Source organism: Chelonoidis abingdonii, chromosome 21 (genome assembly GCF_003597395.2).
Source record: "Chelonoidis abingdonii isolate Lonesome George chromosome 21, CheloAbing_2.0, whole genome shotgun sequence".
NCBI lineage: Eukaryota > Metazoa > Chordata > Testudines > Testudinidae > Chelonoidis > Chelonoidis abingdonii.
Window position 1 is genome coordinate 11698184 of NC_133789.1, and position 19147 is coordinate 11717330.

General features: G+C 48.3%; 1 protein-coding gene across 2 annotated transcripts in view; it reads left to right on the forward strand.

The window, feature by feature from the left end:
* Nucleotides 1-19147, forward strand: part of LOC116835034 (acid-sensing ion channel 2) — a 342966-nt gene that overhangs the window by 133590 nt on the left and 190229 nt on the right. For both annotated transcript variants that reach the window (XM_032797481.2, XM_075059574.1), the window contains exon 2: nucleotides 7322-7472. In XM_032797481.2, the coding sequence (XP_032653372.2) occupies nucleotides 7322-7472 (151 nt within the window). The remainder of the gene's footprint in view (nucleotides 1-7321; nucleotides 7473-19147) is intronic.

Below are 19147 nucleotides of genomic sequence, written 5' to 3' on the forward strand. Positions count from 1 at the left end.
GTGTTTTTTTTTGGTAGAGTTTTACTCTATACCCACGCTGCTCTGTGTGTCTATTGGGGAAGGCGATTGGAAGAAGCACCCTGCGTACTCAGAGAGGAGGGTGGGGAAGTCTGTGATGGTCCTTAGCTCCTGTGGGAGTTATTCGACACTCTCCGACGGGCCTCTGAGTCTTTATTTTAGACCTGGGTGGGGAACCTGTGGGGCAGATGTGGCCTGCTGCTTCATTTCATCCGGCCTGCAGCAAGTCTCCTCGCTGCGGGCCGGAAGCCCCGAACCTCAGCACCCGCCCCCAGGACTGGAGCAGCGAGCGCCCGGCTTGTCCCGCTGCGGAAGGAAGCTGGGGTTGCCAGGCCATTAGAAGTCCAGTCGGCTCCATGCAGCTCCCGGAAGCAACCAGCATGTCCCTGCAGCCCCTAGGTGCAGGGGTGATCAGGGGAGCTCCACTCATTGCCCCCACCCCCAGTGCTGGCTCTGCAGCTCCCATTGGCTGGGAGCTACAACCAGTGGGAGCTGCGAGGGTGGTGCCCGTGGATGTGAGCAGTGCGCACCGCTCAGAGCCCCCTGGCCCCTCCACCTAGGGGCTGGACATGGCAGCTGCTTTGGGGAGCAGCACGGAGCCAGGGCAGGCAGGGAGCCTACCTCAGCCCTGCTGTGCTGCCAACCAGGAACCGCGTGAGGTAAGTGCCACCTAGCTGGAGCCTGCACTCCAAACCCCCTGGCCCAGCATCCTAACTCCCTCCCAGACCCTGCACCTCCACCCACATGTAAACCCCCAGACCCAGCCCTGAGCCCCCTTCTGCACCCAAACTCCCTCCCAAAGCCGCACCACAAACCTCCTCCCACACCCCAACCCCCTGGCCCAGCACCCTAACTCCCTCCCAGACCCTGCACCTCCACCCACATGTAAACCTCCTGCCCCAGACCTGAGCCCCTCCTGTACCCCAAGCCCCTCATAAAAAAAATGAAGATATACCTATCTCATAGAACTGAAAGGGACCTTGAAAGGTCATTGTGTCCAGTCCCCTGCCTTCACTAGCAGGGCCAAGTACTGTCCCTGACAGGTTGTTCCCCCCCTCCGATCCCTAAATGCCCTCCTCAAGGATTACATTTACAATGCTGGGTTTAGCACACCAATGCTCAAACCACTGAGCTATCCCTCCCCCCAGCTCAACCCTAGATCCTGCCCCCCCCACAAGAGGCCTCATCCCTCCCACACCCCAAGCCCTGGCCCCAGCTCAGAGCCCCCTACCATACCCTGAACCCCTCATTTCTGGCCCTATCCCAGAGCCTAGGGGAAGCCCTGAGCCTCCACGCCCCATGTGTGGCCCATGACTGATTTTTTCTATGGGTCAGTGGCACCTGATCAAAAAAAAAGGTTCCCCGCCCCTGTTTGAGAGCAGCATGGCCAGTCTCAGGGCTCCCCACCCCAAGTCATACTCAGCAAGGTCTGCAGGCTGTTTAGCCCATTTGCCAGAGAAGCCTCACTTCTTCAGGCCCTGCTGGATCTGCATGAAGCACTGTAATGGAAGCAGGATAGTGGAGTTTCTTCCTCAGCAGAGGACAAGGAGCTATCAGTGTAGGGAGTTCCTTCTGGGGACCCCAAAGAGCTAGCACCGACCATCACAAAGACCCGCAGCTGTTCCTCTCTAGGTGATGGCATTAACTGGTGTGCCGGTTAATAGGGCTCACAGCACGGCCAACCTCTGTGTTCATTGTTGGCACGTTAGAGTTCAACTTAAACTTGATGTTTGTCTTTTTTAAGGACAAGGGGTGGCAGCAGGAGGAGTTGTGCTTTCTGTAGAGTCTGTGGAGTCGTGAGAGAGCTGGCATGTATTCTCTGAGTGGGGGGGGGCAAGGGTGTATTACGTGAATGGGCTTGTAGGGAGGTGGGGAGTGTGGTCCTACTCTGGGGAAGTGAAGTGAGGTCAGATTCTCTGGTTGGTACATGGGGAGGTAGGGGGTGGGGTTGAATCATTTGGTTGGTGCATAGGGAGATAAAGGGCGGGGTCCTGTCCTCTGGTGGGAAAGGTGGAGGAGCACTCTTTTACTATCTGGCTGGATTTATTTCACTACCAGAGGCTGTTACTCAAGTGTCTATTTCAGTCTGATTTTTATTGTTCCTTGGAACAGAGCTCAACCTGAGGGAATATTGCTTGGGGGCTATTTCGAGTGGAGGCGTAGGGACCTGTTTTGCTTTTTCTCACTCTGGACAGCCCTAGAGACCTCTGGTAGCAAAACTTTCTTGAAGAGGGAGGTGTGTTGAGGATCTGCCTTCCTTCCATTCACGCTGATGTGAAACTCACCCCAGGTTCTGGGGACATTTTCTGCCAGTGCTTGCCCTGTGAGTACACGTGGGATGTGGTCAGTGACTACAAAGTGTGTGTCTAATGGCAGATCCCATCCCATCCTTGGTCCTTTGAGGTGGAAAGGAGTCTTCTTCCCTGTTTCTTTTGAGACATGGTGCTTTGCTAGGCCACCGGTCTTGCACGTTTTGAGCTATCTAGTTTCCCTGCCTCAAGATTTAAATTTTCTGCTGGTTTTTGCTACCCCAGCCAGAAACATCGACCACTCCGTTCCTTAGGAGGGCAAGAGTGTCCGTGTCCCATCAGCCAGGATCACTGCACCCGTGCAGCGTTTGGCTGTCGGCAGCTGTGGAACAGAACTCTGCACTGTTTGGGGAAGGGAAGGGGGGGTGGGGTTCTGTTTGCAGTGCAGGAAGGACTTTAACAGGGCTCAGTGTTGAGCCCCTTCTTTTGTTTATGGTTGTTTGGGATGTGATAAAGGAGAATATACAAAGGTAAATGCCTTGAAACACCATGTTTGCTGATGACTTAGTGATATGTACAGAAGACTGCGAGACTCCGCAAACCAACTCTGCACAGTGGCAACACAGTTTTGAGCGGGCAGGACTCGGTGTGAATGTTGGTAAGACTGAGGCTGTGACAATTGAAAGAACAGAAGCCACCATAAAGTATATCATAGGCAGAGAGCTTAGAAGAATGAATGTGAATACTTAGGATCAATGGTGGTTGACAATGGTGCCCTCCTGAGTAATGCCCAGCATTGTACCAAACCCATTGGTGCAGGTTGTGGGAGCTAACCCCAGTTCTCTGCAATAAAAAAATTGTCAATAAAGTTAAACTGTAGATTGTACAAAACTCGATCCATTGTAATGTATGGGACAGAGACTAGGCCAGTCCCCCCCCTAAAAAAAAATCAGTATGCTCTCCACCATGGGAATGGAGATGTTGAGGGGATCAAATGGTTGGGCGCTCAGTGATAGCGAACCAAATGAAATTTTGAGGGACCCAATGTGGGTTGCCCTAATTGAAAACGTGTTGACAGAGGGTGGGCTGCCAATGGAGTTAGATTGGTAGGATGACCCTTGCAATGATCATGGCTGGAAGATGACCAAGGGTAAGGTCAAAGACTTAGTACGTGGACTGGATATTAGCAGACCTTAAAGAGACCAATTTGCAGGACAGTTAGGTGTACAATTGTGAGTTTTGGAAGAAGGCAATACCCTAATCCTAACCCTATACAATTTGCTGCTCCTTAGTAGAAAAGTGGCAAGAAAGAGTAACCAATATACTGTCTGTAGTGTAGACGTGACCTCAGTCCTTGTTCATTAAATAGAATATTCTCTTGCCTTTGATATAAACCTTCCTGATTTCCTGTGATTTGCGCTAACATAGGCTTTCTTCTTGCTTTATGTTAAACCATGCTAATTAGAAAATGTCACCTCTGTATGGGGAACATCTCTGGATAAACCTAAACCAAATCTAGCTGGTTCAGATTAACCTTCTAGATCTGTAGAGCTTAATCAGTTGGTCACATATTAAAGAGGGATTTTCACTTTAGAGGAAAGAAGTTTAAAAAGGACATTTTTGCAAATGCTTCATTTTTTCTGTGCTCCTTTTGCTCTGATTGGATAGCTCCACTGGAATATGCTCTTGTGTCCTTTCCCAGCTTCCTCTTTTCATTTGCTTCTGCGCTGATGGGTCGTAATTGCATTGGGCACGTAGAAATGATCAAATTATTTGTTGGATGTAAATTAGCAGATGAGTCTGGCCTTTGTTTAGATTTATGAATCATTTGTGTGATAATTGGATCCCAGCGAATGCAGTTGTTATTTGTAAGTATTTGGTGCATCATTGAATGGAATCCCACTCAGCTTGTAGTTTGTTCATGTGACCTGTTTGCTTTGATTGGTTGTTATGAATGAAGAGTGAACTGCTCTCTGATTGGAGGACTAGAGCTTTTGAAACTGGAAAACTCTGAATAGTGACTAGCAAATGTTGCGTTTTCCAGTATTGATGTTCAGATGAATACTCATCACTGCTAAAAATATATGACATTTTGGGGATTTACAAATGTTTTCAAGAATAATGCAGCAGCCATATGAGTGCTTATGGACACAATGTTGCCAAGTCTCATGATTTTATTGTGAGTTTTATGGTATTTGGTGTTGGGGGGAAGGAGGAGGGATAGAGTCCCAACTACTGAAATCTTGTGTCTGTGTAAGAATCTTGGCTTTTATTTAAAGGTATGTTTTTGGCCCTCATGGCTGCAGAGAAAAGCTTATAGACATGATCTCTAAATGCTCCAGCCTCAGAAGGCAAATAAACAGGAACCAATATTTTATTCCTTTTTTAATCTTGTGATTTTTAAGCCACACTTGTAATGTTTGGGGACTTGACTCATGATTTTTGATTCTTGGGGGTTGTCAGTGCTGCAAGCATCAAATAACATGCTTCCCACAAGGGACAGTGGAGTAAACTTGCCACCCCTCCTCATGAAAATATCTGAGTGTGGCTTCGTGTTACTTCTCTATTGACATTACAAGCAACTGCATGCAAATCACTGTCTCCATCCCAAGATCGAAATGGGAGAGGGGTGATAACTGAGGAGTAGACTAAACCACTCATTAAACCAGGGATCTCAAACTCAAATCACCACAAGGGCCGCATGCGGACTAGTACATTGGCCCGAGGGCCGCATCACTGACATTTTCATACAAAGATACAAAAGGATAGTCAAAAATGGAAAAAAAGAAGAGTAATATATGTGATGGGGCAAGGCCAGATGGCTACAGTAAAGTACTGAGAAACAGGTATGTTAGCCCCAGGCTAAACAAATCTCTAGTACCCTGGTAACCATTGGCAGTTGCTCCAGGTTAATCAAGGCACCTGGAGCCAATTAAGATCTTTCTAGAAGGCAGTAGAGATAGCTACTTTAATTAGAACACCTGCAGACAATCAAGACAGGCTAATCAGGGCACCTGGCTTTAAAAAGGAGCTCACTCATAGGCGAGAGAGCCAGAGGAAGGAGTTGTGTGGAGCTGAGGCAAGAACAGAGTAGAGTGAGAGAGTGTATGAAGGAGATTGAGGAGGACACGTTATCGCACCAGCGGAAGTCTGTGTAGGAGTAAGAGTGTTTGGAGGAGGCCATGGGGAAGAGCACCAAGGAGTTGTAGTGTCATGCAGCTGTTACAGGAGACCTGTGAACCTGCAAATCCACAGAGAGCCCCCTGGCTGGAAATCGAAGTAGAAGGCGGGCCGGTTAGCCCCCACCTCCACTGTGATCAGACACAGGAGAAGTGACCAGACTGGGTTCCACCAAGGGGAAGATCACTGAGTGAACAATCCACCATAAACGCAGGAACTCTACCAAGGTAAGGAGCGAACTTTGGTCAATATTGTATGCTATTAAAGGCTCACATATCAATTTTGTAAAAGCAGCAGCCAGAGAATCCTGTGTACCTTATGACTAACGACGTTTTGAGCGTGACTTTTCGTGGGAATACACCACTTCGTCAGAGCAGTAGCAGGAAATTTCCAGGGTGTAGGTTATATAATTGTAGCAGCAGTTAAGATAACGAGGTTAGTTCAATCAGGGAGGATGAGGCCCTGTTCTAGCAGTAGAGGTGTGAAAACCAAGGGAGGAGAAACTGGTTCTGTAATTGGCAAGCCATTCACAGTCTTTGTTTAGTCCAGAGCTGATGATGTCAAATTTACAGATGAACTCCATCTCCTCCCCTGAGGGCGGCATCCCTGCTCCTCCCCCCACCCCCCTCCCTTCAGGAAAGTCCTAAGTGCCGCCAAACAGCTGTTTGGCGGCGGGAAACGCTGGGAAGTAGGTGGAGGAGTAGTGATGTGGCATGCTCAGAGGGGGAGGGGAGCTTGGCGGCCGGTGGGTGCAGAGCACCCACTAGTTTTTCCCATGGGTGCTCCAGCCCCAGAGCACCCACAGAGTTGGCGCCTATGGCGGGCCACAGGCAATAACTCCACGGGCCACATGTGGCCCATAGGCCATGTGTTTGAGACCCTGGATTAAACAAAGGCAGGGGAAATCGTGAAAACTTCCTGTTAATGGAGGAAGTTGTCCTCTTGTTATTGCTGTGGCTTTAAATGATAGGATTAAAAAATCCATTACATCTTTGTGTCAATATCGAGTGTGTTTGAGACAGCAGCATTTTAATGCTGTTGCATTTGTTGGAAAAGGAGCTCTGTGTATGAACAATTACCAGGTGTGTAATGTTTGGCTTAGCTTGAATGAATCCTTGTTGAATAAAAATCCAGTAGAAATGTGGCTCAGGGTCAAGAAACAACTGTCATATGCAGAACCTCCAACAATTGTATGCAGAACACTTGTCTTTGCCTTCAAAGAGAATTAGTCTAGCCTGCCAAATTCTCCACTCTTCAGCAGTAGCGTGTCTGCCTTTAAAGACCTTTTATTTTTGAGTCATGGGGTTTGTGTGGGGGATAGGGAGATGGAAAGAAGCAACAATCTTAAATGAAAACATGTATTTCACAGGCAGTAGGATCGGGGGAGGCTGGCAGCTGTATTCACTCGAATCCCGTTGGAGCAAACTGGGTTCCAGAACAGGCATTTGTATTCTTTTGAGCTTAGGGACGAGAGGGTCACTTCTAAATGTGCAGTAGTGAAAACCCAGCAGCATCTGGCTGTGCTGCTGTGACATCTTGGATGAAAGGAGACTTGCATTATAATTCAACGTGTACTCAAGCACTGCAAATATATCAGTTTCTTAGAGAGCTAACACAGTGCAAGTCAGAGGAACTATTTCCAAAAACATTCGTTCATTCCTTTAAAATGCTGTTTCTTCTCACCCTACTCCATTTTATTTTCCCTGTAAAGAGGAACACACTTAATATACTAAATTATTAAACCAGATTAGATCTGGCTTCAGATGTTTCCTCTGGAGCTCTGCTGCACTTACATTTTTCATGTGTCTGCAGCTGCGGTCGGGTTGGGAAGAGGTGTGTTACATGGAGCTCTCTCTTTTCTCTCTCCCTTGAAGGTGTTTACAAAATATGGGAAATGTTACATGTTTAACTCAGGAGAAGAAGGGCGGCCCCTGCTTACCACAGTCAAAGGTGGGACGGGCAATGGATTGGAGATCATGCTGGACATACAGCAGGATGAATACTTACCAATATGGGGAGAAACAGGTAAGACCCAATATTAACTTTTTTTCTCTCTCTATCTGAGGACATGCCTTGGTTGCACACATGCTGTAGTTGTTCTGACATGTTCCATGGGAACCCCTCCATTACCAGAAGCCAGTTCTCCTTAAACTTAAAAGTTCTTGAGCTCTGCAGGGAACTTCCAGCCTTTGCAAAAGCAGGTCAAGTTTCAAAGTTAGAGATTTTGGCCATTTGGGGTAAAAGCATTCTTTAGAGCTTTCTTTTCTTTTCGTGGTATAAAACTCAAGGACACAAGCGAGTGAAGTGATTCTTGATGAAGACGAGGCTGCCAACCTGGAAGCATTCCCCACTTGCTTGGTTGTCTGCAAGCTGCTCCATCACCCCATAGCCACAGCAACCTTTCAAAGCCAGGTCCTGTGTTTGAACTCTGCATCAGGTTCCGGGTGACTACAGTGGGATTTTGGAATCTAAATTAGACATCTTGATAAGTGGAAGAGCTGGCTGTGAATTCATGTCACCTTCCTGATGGATCCTCCAGGTGGTCCCCACACTCACAATCTTTTAAAAATTCTGAGTATCATGTCGCTGACTTACTGGGCTAAGCCTCACAGTGCTGGGTGATTTGAATACTATCCAAATCCAGAGCAGCACTCTCTCTAGCCTTACTTTGGTGATCTGAGGTTGTAGACTAAGAGCATCCAAGAACTAAGGACCATCCCAAACCTCATCACATTCCACCGCTAGAAGTACTAGGCATATTGGAGGGAGGGATAGCTCAGTGGTTTGAGCATCAGCCTGCTAAACCCAGGGTTGTGAGTTCAATCTTTGAGGGGGCCATTCAGAGAACTAGGGTAAAAATCTGTCTGGGGATTGATTCTGCTTTGAGCAGGGGTTGGACTAGGTCCCTTCTGATGTTGTATGATTTTTTGATCTGCTGTCTCTAACATAAACACATAGCAACATGTATATTATAGACACTCTCTCTCTCTCTTCCAAAACAAGACTCTCCACTCCACATGCTTCTCCCTCTGGGGAGAGGATGAGAGAACAAAACAAGTGACAGATGTGTAGTCATGTGGCTTAATCCACTACGGGAAGGTACTCAGATACTAAGGTGATGAGCATGGTATAAAAACCTATATTGAAACACAGCCAATTTGGAAGCCAGTTCTGAAGAGTAAACATGCTGACTTTAGCGTCTCTTCTTCCTGGATGCTTCTTCCTTCACCTGTGCAGTGGATATAGATCAGCATGTGTTATGCTGTATATTGTAACGAGGAAGGCTCTCAGTAATTAGAGTCTGAGTCTACACTTTGTGCAGGGTAGGGTGACCACACAGCAAGTGTGAAAAATCAGGACAGGGGGTGGGGGATAATAGGAGCCTATATGAGAAAAAGACTCAAAAATCGGGACTCTCCCGATAAAATCAGGACATCTGGTCACCCTAGTGCAGCGTATGAAAGGAATCTCCTTTGACGTTTTAAACCAATGTGTTTTGAAAAATTGGTTTCTTTTCCAACTCCTTCCAAAGTTATAATGTCATGGTTCTTTTTCCCCAGCAGTTGTTTGTTATACCTACCGCAGAGCATTTCCGTGTACTTCTCAGATTGCAGTGCAGTTTGTATTAATGGATGGGGTGCTGAATGTGATTCCAGGTTTCCCGTCAAGTTATCCTATTGTAACAGCCACCACCAAAGACCTATTAGCCTTTTGTTAAATACACACAAGACAGAGAAGCGGTTACAGCATTTGAAACTTAAAAAGTTAAGGCAGCTTTTGATGTAAACAGTTTCCCTTGTTCAGTTTAGACTTAGAGAATCTTTTAAGAGGCAAGACGTGCATCTGAGTCTTTATGTGGTATTAAAAGACAGTGTGAACTGTTGGTGGGGGAACAAGACAGAGTCATTTTAGATGATCACTTTTGAGTTATTGGCATTAAAGTCCCATCCTGTTTCTTTCAAAGACAAAGCCAAACGGATGCAGAATGGAAAGAAAAATGTGACTTTTATCTCCAATGCTTTGTCACTTACAATCTCGTTGCTGGAAAATACAGGCAGCACACACAGCTCTATTAGCCATGCTGAGATTTTGGCCATTTGGGCTAAAAACATTCTTTGGAGCTTTCTTTCTTTTCTTTTCTGTCTTTTTTTTTTTTTTTTGTGACAGTGGTGTTAGAAAAGATGTGTTTACCTTGGCTGGCTAAGCCGGGCTCTTATTAGACAGAAGGCCGAGAAAGGATAGGAAAGATCAGGAACAAAGGTTGATCAAAGGAATGGAATGTTTCCGTCCTAGGTGTTGTTCAGGATCCAGCTAAACCCAGTGGCGGCTGTGATGGGAGCTGGTGCAGTATGTTTGCCCCAGAATTCATTCGGGATGAGGATAATGGAGATGGCAGGGGATGGCAGCAGTAGCCATGTTGGTGAAGCTCATTATTTTTCCAGCTGTTCAGTCCACAAGCTGAGTTTGAGCAAGTTGCCAAGTGACTCCCTCTCTCTCTGTCTCTCTCACACACACATCATGTCCAGAAAGGAACAGCAGCCTTATCCCATTAATGCTACCCACTGGAAACTCAGATCGAGTTATTCCACAACTGTTGCCAACTCTTGTGGTTTTACTGCGAGTCTCCCAATGTTTGGTGTTTGTTAAAGCCCCACCTTCTGGAATCCGGGGATTAGGTGAGAATCCCAAATTTCATTTTTAAAAATGTAAGTTTCTAGCTTTCCTGGTTGCAGAGAAAAGCTTTAAAACGTGACCCAAGTGTGAGCTAAAACAAATATAACACATCCCAAATGTATTAGTTTTTAAAAAGTTTTGATTCTTTGAGGCCCAACTCATGATGTTTGAGCATTCGTGGTTGGCAACTCTGCACTTCTTTCAGTGTCTAGACTCTCTCAGTTTGTTGCTAAGACAACCTGAGTATCTCTGCGCTACATGGCCACAACTGGCCCGGATCAGCAGGCTCAGGGCTATCCAATCGCAGTGTAGACATTAGGGCTGAATCTGAACATCTACACTGTAATTGGATAGCCCCATAGCCCGAGCCCTGCAAGCCCATCACCTGACCCGGGCTCTGAAAGTCAGTGCTGTGGGTGTTTTATCATAGTGTAGATGCACCCCCCGGGGCCCCACCGAGAGCCATAAAGGCGCAGTTCTTGTGGCTTAAGCACATCACGTTCGGATTAGTCTTTTTGTTCCGAGCTTTCTCTGACTTTCTAAACAGTTTGTACATCAGACCCGACTCCGGCCTGTACCACTGGTTTAGTAGCATTGCAGGGTAGGTGTTCACTGCCCAAAAGGTGTGCGTTTACGTCCAGAAGGCTTGTAAACTCCTACTGGAGATACGGCTCCATTCTCCGCGGAGGAGCTGCTGGTGAAGTAAGGTCCTGCAGGCAGTGCAAATAAAGGTACCAGGAGGTGTTTAGAAGTGGAAATTAACTTTGATATTATTTACCCTCTTTGAACCACTTAAAATCCAGGCTTCTGATCCTCAACCAGGGACCACACCTTCCGTTGTATTTGTACAGCACCTGAGACAATGAGGCCTGATTGGGCCCTGTGGACGCTACCAAGATATAAATATAAATCATGGTGATTAACAGTTGCTGTTCCCATGGAAACACTGGGAACACTCAGCAGGTAATTGAAAAAGTTGATGATTTCCAGGCATTTGCATTGTGACGAACTGGGACTGTTCCTAATGTTTGCTCTGAATACTGTGTTGGTGCCTCAGTGTCCCCTAGGCAGTTCTTAAGTATCTGGCAGAGCAAAGGGCCAGTGCACCTAATGCCTGGCACTTCTGTAATAATCACCTAGCAACTGATGGCCGGCCCCTGCTCTGCAAGGTGCCAACTGCAGTGTTGGAGACAAAGGGATCAGGTGACCTCCTGGCCCGGGAAAGGAGCGGAGCAGAGGAGGGGCTGGAGGGGTTGGTTAGTCTGGATGCTACTGGGGATAAGGAGTGAAGTGCAGACCTAGGGGTCTGGCTCACTGCCCCCAGAATGGACCCGGCCGAGGGGTTGGTTTCCTGTATCTACAAGCTCTGTTTTAGACTCTGGTCCTGTCATCGAATAAACCTCTGTTTTGCTGGCTTAGAGTCACGTCTGACTGCAAAGTGGGGCAAACCCTGTGGCTTTCCCAAGACCCAGCCCGGGTGGCTCGCTGTGGGAAGCGCACGGAGGGGCAGAGGATGCTGAATGCTCCAAGGAGAGACCCAGGAGGTGAAAACGTGTGAGCTTCTTGCCCTGAACAAGTCTGCTCCGAGGGAGAGGAGGCTCCCAAAGTCCTGCCTGGCTTTGTGGGGAGCAGTTCCAGAGCATCGCCCGGGGACTCCGTGACATGCATTAAAATGTAAATGTATTTGGAATTAAACTGACTCTGCATAATGTGACCCAGCAACACTTTCCTTTTCTTCCGGAGAGCTTTGCCGTGTTGACCTGCAATACATGCAGAACGCAGTAATGAACTTAAAACCCCATAAAGAAGCTCGAGTCTTTGCTGCTCCCGATGCTTGGGTCATTATGGTCCTCTGTTAGTAGGGTTGTGTTAGGTGCGGTGCAAACACATAGCAGTAGACAGGCCCTGCCTATGCTCTAAATAGACCAGATGGACACAGGCTGGGGGAAGGAGTAGAAGATGCCAGCAGAGTGAACAAAGTGGTGGTGGCAGCAGATGGCATGTTCCATGATTTTTTTTTTTATTTTGGGGAGTCTGGGAGAGGTGGGGCGTTAGTTAGGAGATCGGCTAAGTGGAAAGAAAAGTGAATGGAAGGAAGTGGGGGGGCAGGACAGCGGAAAAGATGGTAAGGGGGCAGGTGTGTATTGTACTTCCCTCTTGCCAGCAGATTGAGACGTTTCCAGCGGTGCCATTCCCACGATTTCTGGGTGCTCTGTGAGCAAGGCCTGGCCGATGGAGAGATCAGTACCCTCTCCAGCTGAGAAAAAACTATCTCCAAACTCCAGAGAAACCGTTCTGGGACTGAGACATCTTGCCTGTGCACTGACCCCTGCTGCTCTTACAGTGCTTGGGCCGTCTGCCTTCCCATCTGCTGGGCTTTAAAGAAGCGTAGTGTCCCTGCTCTGCTCCTCTGGGCCCCTGCAGCCTGCCCTGGCCAGGGAGACAGTTCTGGGGTGCGTCTGAATTAACTAACCATGGCCTGAGGGAAGGGTCTGGAAGAGACGTGGGCCTGGCTTCCTGGGGAAGGGAGGGATCTCATTGGCTTTCGTACCCTGTTGCCCCTCTTTTTTCCAACCCCTGCCATAGATCTGTCTCAGCTTCCCAGCAAGCGTAAGATTCAAGTCTGCTGTTCACAGGTACACCAGCCAGGTTGTGATGTGCAGCTCGTGTAGATAGAGCAGTGAGGACGTAATGGTGCGTTCTTCAGCCTGAGCTGTACAAGCCGGCCTGACCCCACCCTGGGTATGTACCTGCTTCTGCAGCCTCCTCAATGCTGGGTCTGGCAGGCTGGACACAGCACAGCTCGCGCGGGTACCTCTGTGTGAGCAGCAAGTCATGCGGCTTTGTGCTGTGTAGACGGACCCCAAGTCTCTGCGCAGCTTTGGCCCCGTCTGTGTCTCTGCTCTTGGCTCTCGCCATGTTCTGACTCGCTTCCCTGCTTCTGGCAGTAACCCCAGCGTCATGGCCCTTCCCTTCCTTCTCCTGCTCTTGGCTGCCTCTGCCACCTCCAGCCTGTCATAGCTGCCGAGCGCCCTTCAGTTAAATCTCACAACCCCTGCAAGCCCCACTAAAACTAAATCCTTTTCAGAGATCAGGCTCCATGGGCTCCCGTGGGGCTCTGGCCTGAGATGGGCTGCCACAGGCATCTGTCATTGTCAGCATCCTCAGATCAGGCATGGGGAGCATCTGCTGTGCAACCTGAGTGGAGATGTGTTTTCTATAAGCAGAGTGAGAAGGCCTGTTAAGTCAACCGCACTCCCCCACTGGATGTGTCTCTCTCTCTCTGCCAAGAGGCTAAGTCCAGAAATAGGTCAAGAGGCAGCTAAATGTCTGTTACTGAGGCTGGGGAGGGGAAAAAAGCTGCTTCTGGTTGCCCCCATTAGACGGGGCAGGCTGGAGCCTTAGCCCTGGTCTATCCTACAGACTTCTGTCAATATAACTACGTGGCTGACGGGTGTGGAAAATCCACACCCCTGTGTGATGTGGTTACACCGACCAAACTCCTGATGTAGACAGCGCTCCGGCACTTCTCCCTCCAACCTCGCTTCTGCTTCTCAGGGAGGTGGAGAGCCTAAACCAATGGGAGAGCTTCTCCCATCAGCATAGGTTGTATCTTCACTAAGCTCCAGAGCGGTGCCACTGCACCAGTGTTGTAGGTCTAGATAAGTCCTCAGCTGAGCAGCTCGGGTGCTTTAATCAGCCTCTTGCTAACCTACAAAGAAAAACTTGGTTGTTTTTCCTAGTCAGCCACTCCAGTGAGGTGCAGTGGGGACAGCACCTTCGTATTATGTAAATCATCCAGCCCCTTCCCAACAGAACCAGCCGCACGCTCTCCGAACTCACAGCACAAGTGTCAGGAGGCTGCGGGACTGAGCCGGGCCTGTTTTCCAGGATACGCTGGCTTTCTCTCTGCACCACTCTGGCGTCTTGTTTTCTCTTCCTCCTTCCAGAGGCTGGGACAGACGGGCCCATCAGTGCTCTTCAGAGAGTCCCCAGCAAATGACTCAGTGCAAGCAATTCCTCAAATGAACGGTATGAGACAGATTACAACCCTCCGATGCACACATGTGACTCCTGGCTCTGTGGGGCTGGGGGCATGTAACTTACTGAGCTCTGTGTGTGGGGCAGGCAGGGTTTCCAGCCCTCCACGATTGTCCTGGAGTCTCCAGGAATTAAAGATTAATGAAATCTCCAAGAATTCGTCCAACCAAAGTTGGCAGCCCTAGGGGCAGGCCTCAGTGATCCACCAAGGACATGAGTCTGTTACAGTCTCTTCTGCATGTTCTGACTCTGTAGTTCAAGCCGTAGTGGTTCATGCTCTCGAGGTCCTTGGTTCAGCCCCAGGTATTGGCTGATGGTGATTGTCACATAAATAAGAATTTGTCTGCAGTTCGTACGGCTGTGGGCCTAAGAGATTTGTGATGCGCTTTGTTGGTCCACAGGAAGTCTGGCTCGCAAGGGCAGAATTTGGCCCTGTGATTTTTACCCCTCTGGCGTTTCAGTGCTGCCTTTACCTTTTCTTTTAGTCTCTTGGGTGTTTCACTCTCAGCCAGGAGATAGCGATGCTGTAGTAGCGTTTTCCCCTCCTCTTGCCTCATGAAAAGATTTGGCACTTGCACTTGAAAGCTGGAAACTGCTGCTGGCTCAATGCCTCTGGATTTCTGCATTTTTCAGCTTCCCTTTGCAAAGCCAGTAGTTAAGGCACAGAAGGAAAATATTGGTCCCTGTCTGGGGATAGCGCTGCTCTGAGGGCTCCAGACGCCATGTCACAGCTTCACCTGCTTCATTAAAACAAAAGGATTTAATTGTTATTGACCTGGCAAACAAAATGAAGCATATTGACAGTCTCAAAAGAGCTTTGCGGAACGCCCGTTAATATCTTCGGAAGCTGAAATACCTTGGCTAATGAGTCACTTGTGTCAGAAAAACATACCTTTGGTTTCAGTCTTGTCCATAAATGTAAGATCATTATGGGGACATTGTTAAATCCACTACAGTGAGCTTCTAATTCTATACTAGAAAGCGTACTCAGTTTTGCTTCGTTCTGGATTTTCTAGTAACAGGAACAGGTATATGGAACATGCCCAAATTGTCATGAAACAAAGCAGTATGGACAGCCCCTACCATTCAAAAATCATGAGTGAGCCCCCCCCCCCGCCCCAGAGGTCACAAGAGTGGCTTAAAAATCATGCCCTTTTTAAAAACAATACTGTAACCAAGTTACTTTGCTGGCCAGGGCTGTGTGTAGCACCTCCACGGGCAGCCCCGGAGCAGACATGCCAAACCACGGAAAAAATGCAGAAATTGGGCTTGTTTTTGGCCTAATTGGCTTGTGAGGTGCTGGTTGGCTAGTTTTTGGATTGTTCCTTCTTGTTTCTTTTTATTTTTTGATCGGCTCCTGGCAAGCAGGGGCAAGGGGGAGAGAGTCAGGGGTGCACAGCGGGCCCACCACAGTCCCACACTGTACCGCCGGGGGATCTAGTCTCATAGAGCGCTGGGATTCTTCAGGATTGGATTGGTTTGGCCTTGTTTTGAAATGGGATCAGCTTGATGTTTGGCTTGTTGTGAAAGTCAGGGTGCTTATTTACCACGTGAAAGTTGGCAGCTGTGCCTCTGAAGAGAAGGACCCCCGACTCAGGAAGGTCAGAGGGGTGGCACCCATCTTGCACAGGGAAAGTGAAAGGTCTTGTAGTCAGCAGCTTCAGCAGCAGGAGGGGAGCTGCTTCTGTCCCACCTTACACTAATAAATACAAGTTCGGCTGATGCCATTCCAGGACTCTGCCTGCTTCTGCTAACCCACCAGGAAGCAGAGCGTAAGGTCCCACCATGCTGGTGGCAGCAGGTGGGATCAATACATAGCAGGAGAAGGAAGGAAAATGGCCAATGACAACAATGAAGAGGGTGACATGGTGCCAAGAGAAGCTGCAGACCAAAATGCCCTGTTTTTACACCTGATTGGAGCTTCTGGACAAGACACTTGAATGGGCAGCAAGGTGGGACTCAGAGGTCTGGGGGAGAGAAGGTGGATTTTCTGGTACTGCTGTTGAGAGGCACAGTCCAGGAAGTTTGCACGTGCCTGTCCCCCTCTCTGAAAGAGGCACTGTAGCTGCAGCAATCGCAGACCAGTAACACCAGGCCAGGAAAATGCTCAGAGACTATGGGAATCGGCTTCAGTAGCTAGCAGCAAAAGCAGTACAGGGAAGTCAAGGATGAGACCACTTCATTGCTAATGCAGGCCAGGGGGTGTCAACACTGCAGATCCTCAATGAGGCCGTCACGCCAGCAAGCGAACTGGAGCAGATCCATGAGCTGCTGCGGCACGAGGGAACAACACCTCCGGGTCCGGGACCGTGGTGCTCAGGGACAGAGCAATGCGCGCAAAGAGTTCAAGGATATTGTTAAGAGTCTGCAGGAAGCAGTGGAGATACTGACCTGGAAGTAGGAGAACGGCTGCCTTTCCATCTGAACGCCACAGTGATAACAGGTGCAGAGGTGGAGGCATGCAGGTTTTCAGTCAGGAGAAACAAGGCGACACCCTGATCAGTGTTCAAGGGGCACTGGAGTGAGTTACTGAATGCCAGAGAAGACCAGTCCAGGCCTGCTGGAAATATGGAAAGTTACACAGGATCGTCCACCGACTAAAACTGATACTGGACAGACTTGTGCAGGGAACAGAGCCACAAGCTGTCTCTTAGAATCACAGAATATTAGGGTTGGAAGGGACCTCAGGAGGCATCTAGTCCAACCCCCTGCTCAAAGCAGGACCAATTCCCAGACAAATTTTTGCCCCAGATTCCTAAATTGCCCCCACAAGGATTAAACGCAGAACCCCGGATTTAGCAGGCCAATGCTCAGACCCCTAAGCTATCCCTCTCCCCAGATCATTCCCTTGCCCAGTGAAGCATAATCGTGCTATAAAAGATCTATTGTTATGCACACAGACAAAGGACAGGGGTTAATTATTATAGGAAACAAACAAGAATTTCCTGCTCTTTTCCTTTTATTCTTAAGAACAAAATTTCAAAATCTGACGTAAGTATGGGAGCTCAGCCAAGTCTCCATCTCTATCAAGAAACTTGGGGAAGTGTCATGTGAGATCCGAACTGAATCTGGGGCATGAGTTTCAGTGTTAACTGAAAGGTGATGAAAAGAAGCTTCCAGGGAGACACCACAGAGATTAACTCCCTCCTTTTGGGGGCAAGAGTGGGGAGGGGGGGAAGGCACTGTGGCAAATGGCCAAAGCACACAAAGACGGAATGTAATGTGTAATTGGCAAATTGCTGTAGAAGCTGACAACCTTAAATTGGTGGGTGATTTTATCATGGACTCTGATTACTGGGCACTGGTTGGGAGTGATTGTCTGATGCAGTCGGGAGTGAAGTTTAATGTGAAAGATGCACTATGATTGGAAAAGGCATTGCAATAATTTGCGGGAAGGATGCCACTGGGGTATGTCAGGTAGATCTGCGGGAGGACGCTCTAATCCCCTCAAAGATAGAAGGGGTAATTCCAGGCCAGGTAACAGGTATAGCAAATAATGACAGACCCAACTGCATTATGGAGCCAGCTGGTGGGACACTGGCAAAGCATGATGTGCTGCAGAAAAGAGAGCTAAGCTGCTCTGGGTAGCTAATTTAGCAACAGAGCCGCCGATTGTAATGCCCGGCACTAAATCAGAGGGGTTTCTCTTTATTCTAGAGAGGAGGGGAGAATAAATGAGAACGCTGAGAAACTAAGCTCTGCCCCACCTATCAGAATGGGCCCAGACAGGTGCTGAGACAATCCCTGGCAGATTTTGACACAAAGGTTTATGGAAACGCAGATGTGACATCTCACATTCTAGCTAGAATTGAGATGGATGTGACTGTAGAGACGCCTTCATCCTGCGACGCGCCTGCGTGATTCCCTAGAGGGATGACGTAGGAGGTCAGGAGTTGATGGTGAAATCTGAGCAAGACCGAGAGATCTTGTCTTACAGCAAAACAGAGTGGGCCTGTTAACTGTCTGGCTAAGTCCGCATGGTTCAAACAATAGACCAGGCTTGTGTTGCCTTGTGTTCTTGCTGCAGATGTTGCCTTGTGTTCTTGCTGCAGATGTTGCAAGCACTAGATATAACGAGGTGGGAGAAATCTTGGAGTTGAGAAGCTCGCAGCCAGGGAATAGCCAGGCTGTACTAGCTGCATTGACTGGGCTGCCAGGGAGTTGATGGGTCCCACCACAGCAGAGCACATCTGGCTATACCAAATGACATTTCCTTCCAAAGGGAGGTAGTAGGACCCCAGGTTGGCATGAAGATTGTGTTTCCGTAAGTTGTTCTGTTGATTAGAAGTGAGGATGTGTCTTTTTCACAAGAGAAGCAGCGTCAGCCAGTCAGGGGACTGGCTGGGTATCTGTGTGCAGCACATCTGCAGACAGCACCTAAAGGGTGTGGCTGCTCCAGGAGGAGACAGTTCAGACTCAGGAATGAACCCTAACAGGAAGATCAGAGGGGGAGTGTTTCCTGCCTGGCAGAAAGTTAATGGGCTTGGAGTCAGCAGCATCAGCTGCCTCTGCACTTCTTAGAATATTCAATGCAATTTCTGCTCTTACTAAGCTTGTACCTGTGTTGTCATTCCAAGGACTCTGCCTGCAGGTGCTAACCCCCGAAGAAGGAGACCGCAAGGCCACACAATAGTACATCTAGAATTGTTTTTATTTGGCTTCTGTATTTTGCACCTTTAGGGATTTTCCAGCATTTATCTATAATCACGAGGACCAGAAATTTAGTTATTTAAAAAAACCTGAAAGCTGTCGTTCTGAGCTATTCCTATGACTCCAGGAGCTGGAGCTTAAAGAAAAGCACTCAATACTGTGAGAAACTTACGAGAATTGACAACACTACCCAAAGGTAAAATCTGAACTTGAGGAACTAAAGCCAGGGGGAAATCAATTTCCTAAGAACGTTAGAGGAACCAGTGGACACCAAGTAACCTAGCAGGAAGTCACAACTGATTAGGGGATGTCTTTCATGTATGAGCAAACAAATG